At 33.2% G+C, this 16,416-nt stretch overlaps 4 protein-coding genes across 4 annotated transcripts; 1 reads left to right on the top strand and 3 right to left on the bottom strand.

Annotated features, from left to right (window-relative positions):
• Window positions 1–70: 70 nt before the first annotated feature.
• On the bottom strand, window positions 71–1,306 carry MONOS_13607 (putative Reverse transcriptase (RNA-dependent DNA polymerase); the record flags this gene model as incomplete). Its single annotated transcript, XM_067866323.1, has 2 exons — window positions 71–1,084; window positions 1,166–1,306. 2 exons carry the CDS (start codon window positions 1,304–1,306, stop codon window positions 71–73), a joined length of 1,155 nt encoding a protein of 384 aa, XP_067723436.1.
• A 1,651-nt stretch (window positions 1,307–2,957) lies between these two features.
• On the top strand, window positions 2,958–3,292 carry MONOS_13608 (uncharacterized protein; the record flags this gene model as incomplete). Its single annotated transcript, XM_067866324.1, has 2 exons — window positions 2,958–3,104; window positions 3,173–3,292. 2 exons carry the CDS (start codon window positions 2,958–2,960, stop codon window positions 3,290–3,292), a joined length of 267 nt encoding a protein of 88 aa, XP_067723435.1.
• Window positions 3,293–6,244: 2,952 nt separating this feature from the next.
• Window positions 6,245–8,734, bottom strand: MONOS_13609 (uncharacterized protein; the record flags this gene model as incomplete). The annotated part of the gene is made up of 1 exon (XM_067866325.1): window positions 6,245–8,734. The coding sequence occupies one exon, from the start codon at window positions 8,732–8,734 to the stop codon at window positions 6,245–6,247; it is 2,490 nt and encodes an 829-aa protein (XP_067723434.1).
• A 397-nt stretch (window positions 8,735–9,131) lies between these two features.
• MONOS_13610 (uncharacterized protein) lies at window positions 9,132–9,978 on the bottom strand (the record flags this gene model as incomplete). Its single annotated transcript, XM_067866327.1, has 2 exons — window positions 9,132–9,251; window positions 9,334–9,978. The coding sequence occupies 2 exons, from the start codon at window positions 9,976–9,978 to the stop codon at window positions 9,132–9,134; spliced, it is 765 nt and encodes a 254-aa protein (XP_067723433.1).
• Window positions 9,979–16,416: the final 6,438 nt, after the last annotated feature.

The following is a 16,416-nucleotide window of genomic DNA, read 5'->3' as shown; positions in this document are numbered from 1 at the left end:
CAAACCGAACAGCGTTGAATTTTCCAACAAAAAGAGCAAGATTTTTCACTTTCACGATTCTTGCTTTCACTCAATCATTTTCCTTTAAGCAACTCAAGCGAATCAGTGCTTCTCTTCTGTCTCTTGCAAGCCGAACCTTCATCTTCGACGAGTCACACTCGAAGCCAAGGAAAGAAAACCTTCTACTTGGTATCAACTGGCTTTTCTCCTGGTTTTCCAGCTGACCGAGCTCCTTCAGAAGTTCGATGATCTCCTTCGAGACTTGTGCAAAGTGTTCCTTGTTCTCGTGAAACATAAGGAAATCGTCTATATATGCGATTACACGAACGTCCCATCGTTTCCTGATTTCTGAAGTCACCTTCCTCATCGCGTGAGTGAAAATACTCGGAGCATCCACAAAACCAAACAGCATTCCTTTTAATGTGTGGTCTTTTCCGGAAAATCTGAAAGCAAAAAATGGTCTTAGGTCTTTGGAAACCGGAAGCAGATAGTAGGCCTGTTGTAAATACACTGTAACTGCGTAATCTTGTCCTCTCAGAACACGCTCCACTGTCTTTTCGTTGTCGCACTTGAAGTGTGTCTTTATCAAGGCTGCGTTCAATCTCCTGCAGTCCAGTATCTGCCTCCATGCTCCCGATTTCTTTTTGATCAAGAACACGTTGTTTCTGTGCCTTACCTCTTCTGGCCTTATCTCCTCCACAATTCCTGTCTCTATCTGTTCCTTTAGAAGATCTGCGAACGCCTTTCTTTGTTCTTCGTTTGAGTGAACGGCTCCATCTCTGAATGGCATATCCCTTAGTTTTTTTCTCATGTGTTTGCTTTTCCACATCGCATGTACGCCCTGTTTGATCAACTTGGCACCACCAATTTTTTCCCAAGCTTCTATGAAAAACTCCATTCTTCCTCCAATCCTTGTCCTACCCATGGTTCCTTTCCTCGCTCCATCTTCCCTCTCTATTGTTGACCCCGACTTCGGCTGTAGTATCTCCAGTTCGTTGTGGTCCATCCATTTCTTTGCCGCTTTCCTCCTCGTGTTGCCTGTGAGCGGGGTCCTCTCCGAAAAAACTGTGAGCACCAGATCTTTCTTGGACCAGTGTTATATCTGTTTGGGAAAACCTATGTTGTTGTGCTCCTTTCTCCTTTTGATTATATGGAAATTGTTGACATTCTCCTCGTCACTTTTCCAGAGGTTGATGAGGTTGTAGTTAATCGTATCTCCTTTGTATTCTGTTCCTGCAGTTCGGTTAATTATCCCGTTACGTTCTGTGATTTCATCTGCTCTTCCATCCGAAACCAAATCTTCCATGTAGACTGGTTGTTCTCACCTACTGTTAAGCTTTTGCAATAAGCAGAAACGCATCAGCTCCCCATCGTGCTCTTTCCTGATGAGCGTCTGAGCCCACAAAGTTCAAAAGCTGAGCCTTGAAAGCCTGACACCAACACAGCTCAATTTTATATCCCGCAGAATCCAACGCATCATTAAACCAATAAGCAGATTTTTGGAAAAGGTGAGGTGCTGGCGGCTATGCTGGGCTCAGATCCTGAAGCGCATATTCTTGTTCGAAATTTTCCACAGAAATAGAAGGAAGCTGCAGAAAAAATATGGATTTATTTTGTTCTTGACCGAAAATGCAATGAAAAACTTCAGCAGCCCTTTCATGAAGGTCTGAGTCTGTTTCTTCTTCTGTTCTTTTTTCTTGTGTTGCTTTTCCTTCTGTTTCTGGAAGACTTGATTCAGAAATTACGGACGCAGAAGCGGAAATTAGCGTAAGCAGCGTTAGGACTCCAGACTGGCTTTGCACCCCACCTGGCTGTCAGGCTGCTTCTGTTGCCGGTGTAAGTCCAGTGGTTTGCGGAAAAAATGGTTATGGCATCATTGATCCGATCGTGGTTACTACCAATAGATCGTGGTTCTCAATTTTAAGAGAAGGAATTGATAGAAGATTTTCTTGACAACAAAGGTGCTTATGCACTTTTATTAATAAAAAAAATAAATTGACTTTTAATAAAAATTGCCTAAATCACCATTTTGGGGAGAATATGGATGGAAATATTTTCACAACATATAGAACTATAAAAATTACAAACATTATGTCTTTTTGTATTATAAACAAATTTGTTGAATTTCACTGGCTTTCCTTTTTCCAAAAATCATCAGACAGAATTTCAAAAATGGACCTCCTTTGCTGTCTCGTTCTTCCAAGCAAAATAATATCGCCTATATTGTAGAAAATATTCGTTCGCTGATCTCTCATCTTGTCAATGGTTTATTTAGTTCAAAGAAAACTACTGGATCATTGCATCCATATCAATAAACTTTAAAGGATAAATCATTGTTTCTTTTTTGAAACAACTTAAAAAAAGTACAAATGTTTATCGAGATGGCATGAACGAACATTTTTTTAAAATGGTTTTGAATTAGAAAATTTCGCAAATTTCATTTTATCAAACATTTGCGAATTCAATATGAATGACGAATTTTCGTTGTTTTCTGTCTGCAATGCATTTTCATAAATGCAGGAGATAAGCCCGATCAGTAAATTTAATGGCTTGTCGTTATTGTTGCATTTAAATTCATGTTTATTGCGATTTTTTCCTTTTTTATTGAAGAATTATTTTCAGAGCTTGAACATTGCAATGAAAACGAACAGAAACAGAAAATCGAAGAGATGAATGAGATCATTGATAAAACGAACGGAAAAGAATTAACATACGTATTTTCAGAAAAACTGTTCAATGAAGTTGATCAAATGATTGAAAAAAAGATAATATCAATGGAAAATGCAATTCTATTACTAAAGCATGTTGGGTTTTGGAATGTGCTGAAAAACGTGTGGAACATTTCCTTTGATAGATCTCCGCTGGGCGGAAGATTTGAAAAGATGATAATTGATGAAAATGAGAAAAATGAATTAAAAAACGAAAAGCTTCTTGTTGATCTTTGCGAATGTTATTGCATGCTTCATGAAAAGCCATTTTCGCAAAAAACTGTTTCTGTGTGTATGCCTTGCCTTCTGAAATTTGCATTGAAGAAAGATGGAAACCAGGAAGCTCAAAAAGAGGTGGAAATGGCTTTGTTGGCTTTGAATAACATTGGAATTAGTGTATGAACATTTATTTTTCATTTTTTGAAGTTTTTTTTAATTTCTCTTCCTTTTTTATTGGAAATAAGACAAGAACCTTTCTTGGAAAGGATGAAAGAAATCATCGAATATCACCAGGAGCATCGCAATCTGTCACGACTTGCTTATCAGTCTGCTTGGCTATTTTTGATGTTCAGATTGAGAAATGACAGAAGCTTAGAAGATGTTATTGTGAATGAGCTGCATTTCGGAAGAGAGGCAGCAAGAGAATTGGAAGATCTTATAAAATGCGTTGATTGGAAGAAGAAAAAAGAGGAAACGAGCAAGGAAAAAGCGAATGAAGAGCTTGTAATCAGGAGATGGATTGAAACGCTAGAGATTTATTTTCTCGATTGTCATTTGTGGAATGAAGAATATGTTAAGCTTTTCAGCAGCATTGTTCAGATATATGGAACATGAAGGGACAATCACAAAGATATTCGCAATGGATGCCTCGGTTCATTTTGATATGCAGCAGAAAGAAAAGTTGAAGTTGAAGGTTTATTGAAAGGAGGAGCTGTGGAAGCTGTTTTGGAGGAGATTCAGAGACAAACATTGAATGACAACATGGCGTATGAATGCTTTCAATTCCTTATGAATTTTTCATATCAATTAAAAGGAAAGGAGAAAAGTGAAAATGATGAAGAGAAAAGAAAAGAGTTGAAAAGAAAAGTGCTTGAAAAGTTGGAAGAAGAAGGATACGAAGATGCCATCACAACCTTTCAAGAAATATTTGACTTTCTAAACGATAAATATCATTTCGGATTGTCATTGAATATTTCTGATTATTTTATGAATATTTGAGAAAATGAAATTCAGAGATAATTTTGTTTTTTGAATTTTTCTTTTTCTTTTCCCATCATTTCACAGTTCAACAAACAATTGAGTTATTTTGTGAAAAAGACTTTTTTTCACAACATTGAAATGAAACAAAGCAATAAAAAAGATAAAAAAGAAGAATAATAACAAAATCACATTAAAAGAGATAATCATTTTCGGATCAAAAAATTATCAGCAGACTATTTCAATCAGATTTTTCAGGCTTTTGAGTTGTGCAAAATTGAAGTTGTTGTGAAAACTTTCTTTCTCGTTCTTTTCATTTTTTAAACATTTTTTGTTGAAAACTCTTCAGATCACAAATACAACAAAAAGATTTGTAAATAGCATTAGTGTTGTAATTCGCCAAAACTTCTTTGAAGAATAATACATTTTGACCTTCCGCATTATCAACTAGGAATATCGACTTCTGATCTTTAATTATGTTTGAAATTCATTCGTGTGTTTGCAATGTATTTTTCTAATATAATTATAATAAAAATGATAATAATAAATTCAAGCCTCTTATTATTTCTTCTCCTCACAAACTTTCTTCAATTTCTTTCTCTTGGGCCTCTTCAAGTATCGACATTTCCCTTCGGCAAGCCCGTCTGCCCTGTCTCAGCTGTCTATCTTATAGCTTATATAATCTTTTTCGTTCTGCTTCCATTCCAGTAACTTCAATTTCAAAAAACCATTTCATTTGATTTGGAGGAAGGGGAAAACGAAGAAGTCTAAGAAGGCGCAGAAGATAAAGAGGAAAATGATAATGACAGAGAAGTGTGCGGGGGAGGGGGGTATTTAATTTCATTTGTCGAGGAGGTGCATATGAAAACAATGACGGCGAAGAAGAAGATGATGAAAAACAAGACAAAAATGTTATGGAGATCTATACGAACGGATATTATATGTAAAAAGATGTCCACAGCATAGCAATCTCGATGATATAAGGCTGAAGATAAGGAAAAGTGACTCAAATGCATTTTGCCTATCATTTGCCTCCAGCTGCCTGTATTACGCCAAACTGTCCTTTTTTCTCGTATTTTTGGTTCTTAAGCCAAGCAATGAATTCCAGTTCCATCGCTCCCCTCAATCCATAAAATCAATGTCTTGCCCTTCTCATCCCAAGAAATGTGCCTTGTTCTGCTCCAACTGCCTCCAATGTCCTGTTTCAGTCATCTGCCTCAATCTTTCCAACAAGATTTTTTGAAAATTTCCTCTTCATCTCAAAAGGTGCTCCCTTTTCATAGAGATTGAACATTCTTCCTTTTTAGCTTTGGCATCTTCCAACCCCGTTGATTTCTGCTCCATCAAAATTCATTTTTCATCGTATTTCTATCCATTGCACATGTTAAGTCCAAAATAAGTCACATAAATATTTGTAACAAAATACATTCAGGCTCTAATAATATATTTGTAAGATAACATTTGACTCGCTTCATTGCTGTTCTGTTCTGCAAAGAATAAATTGTCCATTTTATATAATTTGTCTGAATCACAGCTTTAGAAAGGATAAAGACGGAAATATCTTCACAACAAATAGAACAACAAAAATTGCTTGCATTGAAAATTTCGCATTTCCATTGAAAATATTGTTGCTTCACAGCCATCCATCAATCAAAATGAACAATTTCTTCTTTCATCAAACAGATATTCTTTTGTAATACTTAACCTTTTCATTGCAATTAATTCACTTAATCAATCTATCTTTGTTTTCACTTCTGAATCTCACTCCGTAGAAAATTTCTGAGAATTTGACATTGTTTGATCACGTCCATTACATACGGGAAAAAATAATTGCATTTAAAAAAATTTTTTTATTCAATATTGACGAATATTTTTCTCAATTTGAAAATGTTTCTGTATTTTTTTCAGAAAAATTGAAGACTTATAATGAAATGATTGCAGAAAAAGTTTGGAACAAATCGTGTATTTTTCATTAAAAAAAGAATTTTGTCCCATATTTCCAATGTAAATATATATTTTCGTTGTATAAAAAATATTTGTTGAGAAAAAATGAAAATTCAAAAAAATAATTTGTTTATTCTAAAACAAACAACTGAATTGCACAAAAAATTGTAGATGATGAACAACAATTGGTGTATGAAATAAAATCAAGAATGGAGTTACATTTCAATTGGAAAAAAAAAAATACATTATGTAAGTGATAAATGGGAAAGGAAAGATTGAAAAAATTACTATGATTTACACAAATACACCTTCTATAAAATTGAAAAGAAAGAAAGAAAGAAAGAAGAAAATCAAAATCAAATGAATAATTTCTAATAGAATTGTAAATCTCAATCCTACTCCTGGGTGCTCATTTCTTGCTCTTTGCCTTCATCTTTGTCTTCTTCTTTGTTGCTTTTGGCCTTCCTTTTCTTGACAACCACAATGACAACCACAACCACAACAACTGCAACAACAACAACCACAACTATCGGAACGACAATTGCAACTACAGTTCCTGTATTTGATTTCTTCTTATCTTCTGGAGCAGGATCTTCTGGAGTTGGGCCTGGAGTTGGATCTTCCTTCTCCTTCAAATACTTTTCATATACATCCTCTGGCTCAGATTTTTCATCTTTTGCTCCCATAATCCAGCCAGCTGCTGATTCATCAAAATCTTTCGCAAACTCAAATGAACCTTCCAGTTTGCAGAACTCATCAAAATCTAGGGCAACGATGAACAGAGAAGAAGGTTTTGAGCCAGCAGTGTTTGAGCTATCAATCTCAAGATTGTTGGCAGAAGGAAGCTGAAGATTCGATGTTGCCTTTGGCATGCCAATGGTCATTGCCCCTGCTTTCCCTTTTGGTGCTGTGCATGACTTGAATGTGCATTTGCTTGTACTTCCAATTTCCACTTTCGACTCTTCCGAACTCAAAGAAATCTCCAACCCAGCCACTTTTCCATTCTCCGAATTCACTCCATTCATGCTCAGCCCTTCAATGCTAACTTCTGAAGGCGCGCTGCCTTCATTTTTAATCGAAATCGCTGCTCCATTTTGTACATTCACGTTGCTGATCTCCACTCCATTCAACGAAGCTGAACTTACACTGCTGAAAGAAAATAGCGATGAAGAAAACGAAACTGTATTTCTTTCATCTGTGCATGAAACTGTGTGCATTTCAGCTTTCCCTCCAACAACACTCACAAGACAACCTTCCATGGATTCATCCCCATCTGCATTTATCGTCATTTTCTCTGGCGATTGGGCTCCAATTCTGACAAATTTGCAATTGCTGATCGTGAGTGATGCTGACTTTTCATTTCCATAAATCAAAGAATTCCATTTTTTTTCAGAAGTGGGAAAGTTAAATGCCAAATACTTGAATTCCACCTTTTGTTCGCATGTAAATAAAGCAGATGATGCACCGACAGCACAATCAATAGACACTTCTGCATTTCCATTTCCATCTCTGTTCACTCCTTCAATGGATATTCCCTTATCACTGCTAAATAGAATTTCTTCTGCTGTAAATGGGCTTTCGTCTTTCACAATCTCTATGAAGTAACCGTCAGAACAAGGAATTTCATCAAGTTTATCATATGCTCCTTTCAATGAACTCAATGGTGAAGAACTTGTCAATCCATCTCCTGTTCCTTTGTCCTTCAAATATATCTTTCCGGTTTGATCCAAATAAAGCAGCACAAAATCGTAAAATTTTCTATCATCGTCCATGCCTAATCCCATAATATTCCACAAGTTGTCATTCCGAGTATAATTTGATGCAAAACTCTTCTTCATTTCTGCTGCCAGGTCTTCGAATAACGAGTTATTTGCCATTAACAGTAATAGTCCAGTGCTTCTTTTCAATTCGACTTCTCCGACTGTGCATTTGTCAAATATCAGATTCCTTCCATTTTTGGGCCATTTAATCTGACTTGCTGATTCGATTGCTAACATTTCAAGCATTATTCCTCCAGTTCCATAACTTAAATCACTATGACATGATGAAAAAGTTGTGACACCTCCATCTCCAACAGTAAACGAGCTTTCGCCATTTGCAGCCACGATATACAAAACTGAATCAGGGCTTCTTAACTCCGAAAATGTGCTCCCATTCAACATAACATCACTTTTTATATTTTTGCTACTTCTAACACTGATAACCTGACTTTCATCTGAGGCTATTTTCTTCAAAGTCAAATTTGACAATATCACTGTTTCACATTCTCTTGTCATAAACAGTTCAGACCTCGATATTAATGTATTTTCTTCGTCTACGCATTTGACTGAGTCCATTGTCAATGATCCCCCTAATGCTTTCAAAAGAAAATATTTAATTTCGTTACCCCCTGCAACTGGTCGAATAAATGTGCAGTGGATTATTTTCGAGCTTGCATATCGAGCATATATCAAATCAAATTCTTCTCCTGTTGGTATTTCAGAATCTAATGTTGTTGCGAAATGGAAAGAAAAATATTTAAACTCCACAATTCCCACGCATATGAAAAGGTGATTTCCTGGATGTACGTCACAGTCTATTGCTACTTCTGTGTTCCCATTTCCTTCGTTATTTACTCCTTCAATCGTAATTCCATGTTCTTTGCTAAATTCAACGGCTTCTGCAATTAATGGTTTTGTATCGTAGACTATTTTCATGTTGCATGGGCTGTCATTTCTCAGCAGATTATATGCATCGTTCAATGACGGCTTTTCCTGTTCGATCTCCAAGCCGCTGTTTTCATCTTTCCCACTTTGCTTCACATAAACTGTTGTTATTGATTCAGATGACTCTTCTTGTGCGTAAGTCGACACCAAAATTTGGAAAAGAATTAATACCAAAATCATGCTCAAAGTTACTCCTCAATCAAAGAAAATGATCAAACTATGTATTATATTTGTTGAGAAAGATCATAATAAAAATCGAAAAAATGTTTTAATCTTTTTATTTTTTATTCAAAATTTTTATTGCATAATAATGTTGGACATGTAATAATATGAAAGCAGGAAATTTAATTCACTTTTCTCAAAGAATTAAAAATGTATTAGCAAATACAAAATACTGATAATAACAATCAAGAAAAAAGAAATATTATTTGTAATTGCTGAACAGAAAAAATGAAACAAAATAAATAAATAAATAAATATTAACATATTGTCTCCTGAAAGAAGAGAGTTTCTCGTTTGCTATTTCTATATTGACAAACTCCTTAACAAGTAACTTTTTTCTCGATCCAATTGATTTTTATCTACGCTCATTAAACTCAATATATTCTACTCCTGAAATTTTTTTGGGACCTGTTGGCTTCTTTATCTTGTCCAACCGAAGCACCTTTACGGATGCTCCATTAGCATGTATCATAATCTAGGTTTTAAACCGAACACATGTATATATACAAAAAATAACTTCAGCCTTTTTCGAATTTATAGTAAAAAAAAAGAGAAACCTGAAATTGAACGCATTTCGGAACCTTTGAAATAAGAACGGGTTGCTTTTTTCGATTTATTAAGAATGATGCTGTTTTTTTCTTTGTGTTAACCTCGCATGCAACTTGTGATCCCTTTGACTTCCATTCACTGGTCAACTTCTGTCCATCTTTCATGTCTCCATTTAGATTCGAGATAATTCCATCTGAATCAAATGCAACATATTGAATTGGGGAATGACTCTCACTTCCCACTGGGGCTGCAAATGGATTTGTCGAGGCAAACGGATTCGCACTCGAAGCGAATCCAAATGGATTAGAGGGAGCAAATGGATTTGTTGAAGCAAATGGGTTCGATGTTGCATGAACAGAAGAATGCCCCTTCATCTTCTTCGGCTTCAGTGACGAATTGCGCTTCTTGATTGCGTTCTTCATGTCGCTTTTGTATATTCTCAGAAGGCCAAATCCTCTCAACTCGAACGTCTCTTTCAAAAGCAGATCCACCCGCCAGATGCCCTTGTTGAACGGATTTCCCAAACAAATGAGATTGGCAAACGCTCCATCCACTCGAATAAGCCGCTCCTTCTGCAACAGTTGTGCCCTTTCGTCAAGAGTCGGATCATACCCAGATGTCTCTTCAGAAAGAAAATGAAGAGGTCCTCTCATTTCTGAAAAAAATAAACTACGGAAAATGAAATGTTTCAAAATTTGATAATAATATTTGCAATATATATTGGATGCAATAATAACAAAAAATCAAAACAAAAACAAAGAATGCAAACTTCCTTTCACAGGCTTTTTGTTTTCCTTATATCCTTCTTTTCCTTTCCCTCCTTCAGATGATGAAGAAGATGCGGAAGAAGAGCAAGAGGAATCAGAGTCGCTTTCATCAGAGCAACTCTCATAGGAGATGCTCTCATCTTTTGAGTCTTCTGATTCGTCTCCTTTTTCAGATTCGCACTCTCCCTTGCTCTTCTTTCCCTGCTTTTGAATTCTGCCTTTCAGCGCTTGATCTTCTTCACCAAAAGCATTTTTTGGAAATTCAGTGAAGCCATCTTTTTCATCAAAACTGCACCAAATATTTGATGATGGAGGCCCACCGAATGAAGAAGATGAGGCAGAAAATGGTTCAGCTGATGAAATATCAACCGGCAAATGCTCAGCTGCTTTAAGCCCGGAAGTAAAAATTGGCTATGGCTCTGCTGCTGAACTTTCAAAGCACGGCACACAATTTGGCAACCCAACAGAAATCTCTGAACTGCACATTGGAGGAAATGAATGCAAACTGCTTTTTGAAGGAATGACTTGGCGAGCGAGAAAAGAATTAATCTTGCCTATTTCTGATACTCTTGCTGTTTTCGAAGATAAATGAGATTGAAAAGACAATTCCTCATTCGTCAAACTTTGCATAGTTTTTTCTCCAAAACCAAAAAATTCTCCGTCTGCATTCTTTGACGAAGTGCTCGAAGCTATACAAAAAAATGTTTTGGTATTTCAATTTGAAAATTGAAAACAAAATTTTGAAAACAAACAGTTCTCAGCAACAACTTCCTCAGCAATCCTACACGCATCACTCCCACTCATTCCATATTCTTCCTTGAGAATGTTCCTTATGTCTTCTTCCACTTCCCCACGTACAATCCCTCGAAGAAGCAAAGCTGTTTCTTTCATCAATGCAAAAAATCCTTCTTTCTTCTCCTCGCTTGAATCAGAAATTTCCAGGCCCAATTCGCTCAAAGTTTCCTCCCTAGACAATTTGAAACTTCCAGACAATCCTAAAGCACTCATAATGTGCTTTTATTCAAATGAACATGATCAATACCATAATAGCTTTTCTTTTTTTGTTTTTTTCCATTCTCACACATGAAAATGATTCAAATTCGAAAAAGAATGATCAGACTTCAAAAAAGAATATTTTTATTGGCAAAAGGGGATTATACGGCCAGTAATGGTTTTTTACTTGAAAACACCTAAAACTGTACTGAAACCCAGCTTAACGTACTCATTTATTAAGGTCAGTCATTAAAATCTTTTTTTAAATTAAATTATCTTCCAACAGAATTAATCTTTTAGAGTTTTAAATAATTTGATCAAGCCCATCATTTAATTTTATCATGTTTTCTTTTAGGTTTTTTGTACCTATTAACTAATTTTAACAAGAGAACTTTATGAATTAGGGTTAACCCTAAAAGAAATTTCATTTCAACATCATTTATAAAGATATTAGGGCTTCAATACGAAAATAATTTTTTATCACAATTCATAAATTGAAAAAATAATAAATTTCTTTCTTTGTAGGAATTGATGATAAAAATTGACTATACCTTCATTGAACTATGATTCATCTGGTAGGAATATGAAAAAGAAATCGTTATGATATGAATTTTTCACTGGTCGTATCATACCCATTTGCCTTTTTATTTCGAAAAGATAAAAAAATTTGATGAGCTGTGAGATTATTTTGCATCATTTGATTCACTTTCCAATTTTTATTTGTTCAGTTTGAGCAAAAAATACTGGACAAGATCGATTTCTCAATAACCGCAATAGGAATAATTCTGTTAAATTTCCTCTAAATATATTTCATCAATACAAACTCATTTGAGATACAAAACTTTCAAAATAGCTTTTTAGTGCTCAGAAAAAATAATTTTGAAAATTTCGGAGAAATAGGATTTTGAGTTTCTCCGAGAATAAAATAATAATATTCTCTGAGCACAAATGAAGCTATTTTGAAAGTTTTGCATAGACCTGTGCGACAAGTGGCAATTTTTGTCACCAACTGACATATGTGACCGACATGTTCATTTTTTCCGATCACAACCATAAATATTTTAAAATTTCATGTTTCAGAAAAAAAATTTTCAAATAGTTGATAATAAATACTCATTTAAAAGCAAATAATAACTTTCAAAAAAAAGAGAAAGAATTTAGGAATGAAAAAGAGAAAAAAATCATAAACTGAATTTTTGTCTCCTTTTTTAAGTTATTAATGGTTTAGTGACAAGATCAGTGAAACTTGGATTTTTGAAAGCCACTGGAAGTCACTTCTGTCACTGACGTCACCTCCCGTCAGTTAAATAAATGGGTTTGAAAAAGGAACACAAAAGCATATTAGCCTATTTTGCTTTGGAAAAGTATTTGATTTTGCTTTCTTGTCAGTTATTGCCATAATTTTTCAATTATATTTATTGAACCCTTCTTTTTCATTAAAAGAAGCAAATGCAAGCTTTTAAAAAGGTGACGTTGAACATAAATAGCAGTGTATTTTTTGTTTCTGAAAAGAAGTTGGTTAAAGTCATGTTTCCTTTTTCACTATTTGATTATTCACAATTTGATTTTCTTGTTATGTCTTTTGTTTCATAAATTGAAAATATTTTAATAGAGAAAGAACTAATTAAAAATATTTTGATTCCTATCCTTTTAAGTTTCGAGGTTTTGTCATGAATAGCAATACAATTGCAGATGAAAAATGGATTATTATGAAGAAAAACCACAAGAATCTCCTTTACCAAAATAGAGAGTTACATGAATATTTTATTGTGAACAAATCAGGTGTATATTCTTCAAGAAGTGATTTAAATTATTCTCACGAATGAATAAATTCATAATTTTGATATAAAACGATCCTCAATGGTTGATATGATTATTTATGTTTGAATGCTTAATGACTCCATGATATCTCTGGAATATTTCTTTTTTTTACGTCAACCATGATATATTATGTTAATAGTCACAATTAAAGGAATATTGAGAATTTTTCGAAATCATCGTTTAACCGTTCTGATTTCTCAACTCCTTAAGTTTGAAACGCTATCGCCTTTACTTTTTCACTTTTTTCCAGTCATCATAAAAGCAAATCTTTGATCTCGCTTTCACTCCAGCCTGATCATTTTTGAAAACATATTGATAATATGTATTTCAAGAAAAACACAGAAAAAAACAATACAAGTGAATAAAACCAAAGAGATTCAACATGACACAATGAAATTATTAATTGAGAGGAGGAAGAACAGCTGGAAAAAATGAAAAAAAAACGAAGCATTCGTGATGGATATTTTTGATGAAGAAAGAAGTATATAATCCTCAGAAGAAGCTTTCCAAAGGCTATAAGACTAAACAGAGCAGTCATATAAGACTAACATTTGATTCACTTTGAATGTGTGTTCAAATTTCGTTTCTTTTTTCGATATAATAAAAAAATTAATTTCATGAAGACCTTCAATGGTTATTATTTCTGTGAAATTGAAAAAAAAAATAGAATGATAAAATGTTTGAGCAACAAAATTAGAGTGTTTTATTAACCATCAATATTCATAAAATATCAAGAGATATACTTCAATAATTTATGAATATTGAAACAATTGATGTGATAAAATAGAAAATTTTCATGAGTACATGAGATTTAATCTTCGTAACCTTCTTCTTCCATTTTTTCAAATACTTTCCTTTTCATTATCTTTCTTTTCTCTTCTATCATTTCGCCTTCATCCTCATTTTTCTTCAGTCGCCTTGAAATCAAACGAAAAAAAGCCACGCATTCATTTACCGTAAGATCGTTCAATGTTTGTTGATGAATCGCATCCAGAACAATATAAACAACACCGCAATTCAACAACTCATCAATTCCCATGAATCCGTTTCCTGACATTTGAATAAATATGAAAATGCACAACTCATTTATTTCTTTGTGATTATCCCTTGATGCTCGATATATCTGAATGATACTTTCAATAACCTCATTAATTTCTTCAATCCTCAATCAACAATGGTTAAAATAAAGCTCCAACACTCGAAGCCATCTGATCAAAATAAGTTCTTCTTTCGTTTCTTTTTCTCTTTCCTCTTCTTTCTCTCTCTTCCAATCCACACATTTCATCAGTTCTTCCAATTCTCTTTTTGCCTCTCTTCCAAAATGAACAATATTTGTAATTACTCCTTCTAAGCCTTTCTCATTGTGAAATCTGTCTATCAAAAACTGCCAAGCCGATTGATATGCAAGTCATGTCAAATTATGATGTTCCTGATGATATTTGACAACCTCAGTCATTTCATTAGATAACATCTCTTCATTTTTTCCCTATAAAAAAATAAGTGGAAAAAATAAATTTTGTTTGAATTGAAAAAGAAGAATTCAAACCCAAAAACAACATTTGCTCAAAGAAAATAATGCCATTTTTACTTCTTTTCGTGTTCCTTTGCTTTCCTTTTTCTTCAACGCGATTTTCAAAATATGTCGCAAACAAATTGAAAGCAATTCCTGAGAAACCCACTTGTTCAATAAAAGAAAACAATTGCAAAGATCAATCAGAAGTTTTTTATTCATTCCTTCTTTTTTCTTTTTCCTCTTCAATAATCATCTTCTCAAATATTCTGTTGAACTGAGATTCTTCAAAGAATGGATTCCACAAAATTTTCATCACATTGCAGTATCAAGCATGCTTCAGCAGCAAAATCGCTATTTCATATTGTGTTTTCTTTTCTTCAATCATTTTTTGAATTTTGTTGAACAATTCGTTTTAAAAAAACAGATATGAATTCTCTTTCATCCATTTCATTTATCATTTTTTTCATTTCTTCGAATTTCTGTTTTCGCTTATCAGAAAATCCACAGCTTTACTGGGAAAACAATTCTGAACAAAATAATTGGAATCAATTAATTAAAATGATCAATGTGAATGCAAATGCAACAGTAAGTTCACACCTTTTAAAATAAATCGATTGTTTTCAACTTCTGAGTTCAAACAAAAATATTTCTTTCGTATCAAATAAACAAATGAATGGAAAAAAGAAACAAAAGAAATTAAAGAAACTTAATGTCTAAATCCTCAATAACAAAATCTTTGCTCATAAAACTCTTCTCTGCACATGCTTCAATCAACAAGAAATTATTCAAAAACGAATTTCATCAATTCATTATGTTATAATGGGACATATGATCTTCAAATGATTGTGAATATAATTATAAGAAAATATAATAGAAATTATAATATGTGTGCAATATATTGATTTTTAACTTATAACTATTTTAAATTTTTATATAAATTTTAATATTTTTTCTTTTTTATTTTTTCTTTTCTTTTCTTTTCTTTTCTTTTTTCTTTTTCTTTTTCTTTTTTTTTTCTTTTTCTTTTTTTCTTTTCTTTCTTTCTTTCTTTCTTTTTTTTTTTTTTTTTTTGTGACCGACAGAGCAAAAAAATTGCATGTCGTGTCGCACAGGTCTAGTTTTGCATATCAAATGAGTTTGTTTTGATGAGATGTATTCAAAGGAAAATTATCTGAATTATTCATCTGGCAGTTATTGTGAAACCGATCTTTTCAGGTATTTTGTGCGATGTCCGGTATTTTATGCGATATCTGTATTTGAAAAAAACTTTATATAATGACTTTCAAAAATATATTATGAAAAAATTATTCAATGAAAAAGCAGTTCCGGTTATTATCATGTTCGATTATAATCATTAAAAATGGCTAACAATGGATTGTGATTACACCGATCTTCGCTGAATGATTTATCTATTTTTGGTTTTCACTTAATGAGATAAGCACATTGAAAAAATATGTAGGTAAAAGTGGAATCAATCGACACCAATTTTGATCGCACCCATTGTATTTATATTTCTGTTATTTCTCTTCTTTAACAAGCTCTGAATTGAAGATTTTTAAGTGTTATACGAGTAATTGTTTTCGCATTTTATATGTTGGGGTTAAGAAAAGGTAAAAAAGTTGGGTTTTCCGAGAAAATCCAATTATTTTTGATAATTAATGATAAGAAAGAAGATGATTTTAAATATTTGAATATTGTTTTTTTTCTAAATAAAATTAGAATATATTAAATAGTTATCATTTAATATGTTGGGAAAATGATTATGTATGTTAATTTTAGGGTGTCGGTTGAGTCCACTCTTACCAATATGTCTTGAAAGAAAAACAAACTTATCAAAATTACAAAATATTGAAATAAACACTATTTCATTTTATCCAAAGAACCAATTTTATTCATTAACTAACATTTATTTTTTTCCAATTTGAATAATTGAACGCATTTTATTTTCCTTCACACGAACTTTAGAAAAATGTTACTAATAATTCAAAATTTTAGTT

The sequence above is a fragment of the Monocercomonoides exilis genome (assembly GCF_001643675.1).
Source record: "Monocercomonoides exilis strain PA203 chromosome Unknown scaffold37-1059404, whole genome shotgun sequence".
In the NCBI taxonomy this organism is placed as follows: Eukaryota; Preaxostyla; order Oxymonadida; family Polymastigidae; genus Monocercomonoides; species Monocercomonoides exilis.
The sequence above is the reverse complement of the archived record's forward strand: the minus strand, read 5'-3'. Positions and strand labels throughout refer to the sequence as shown.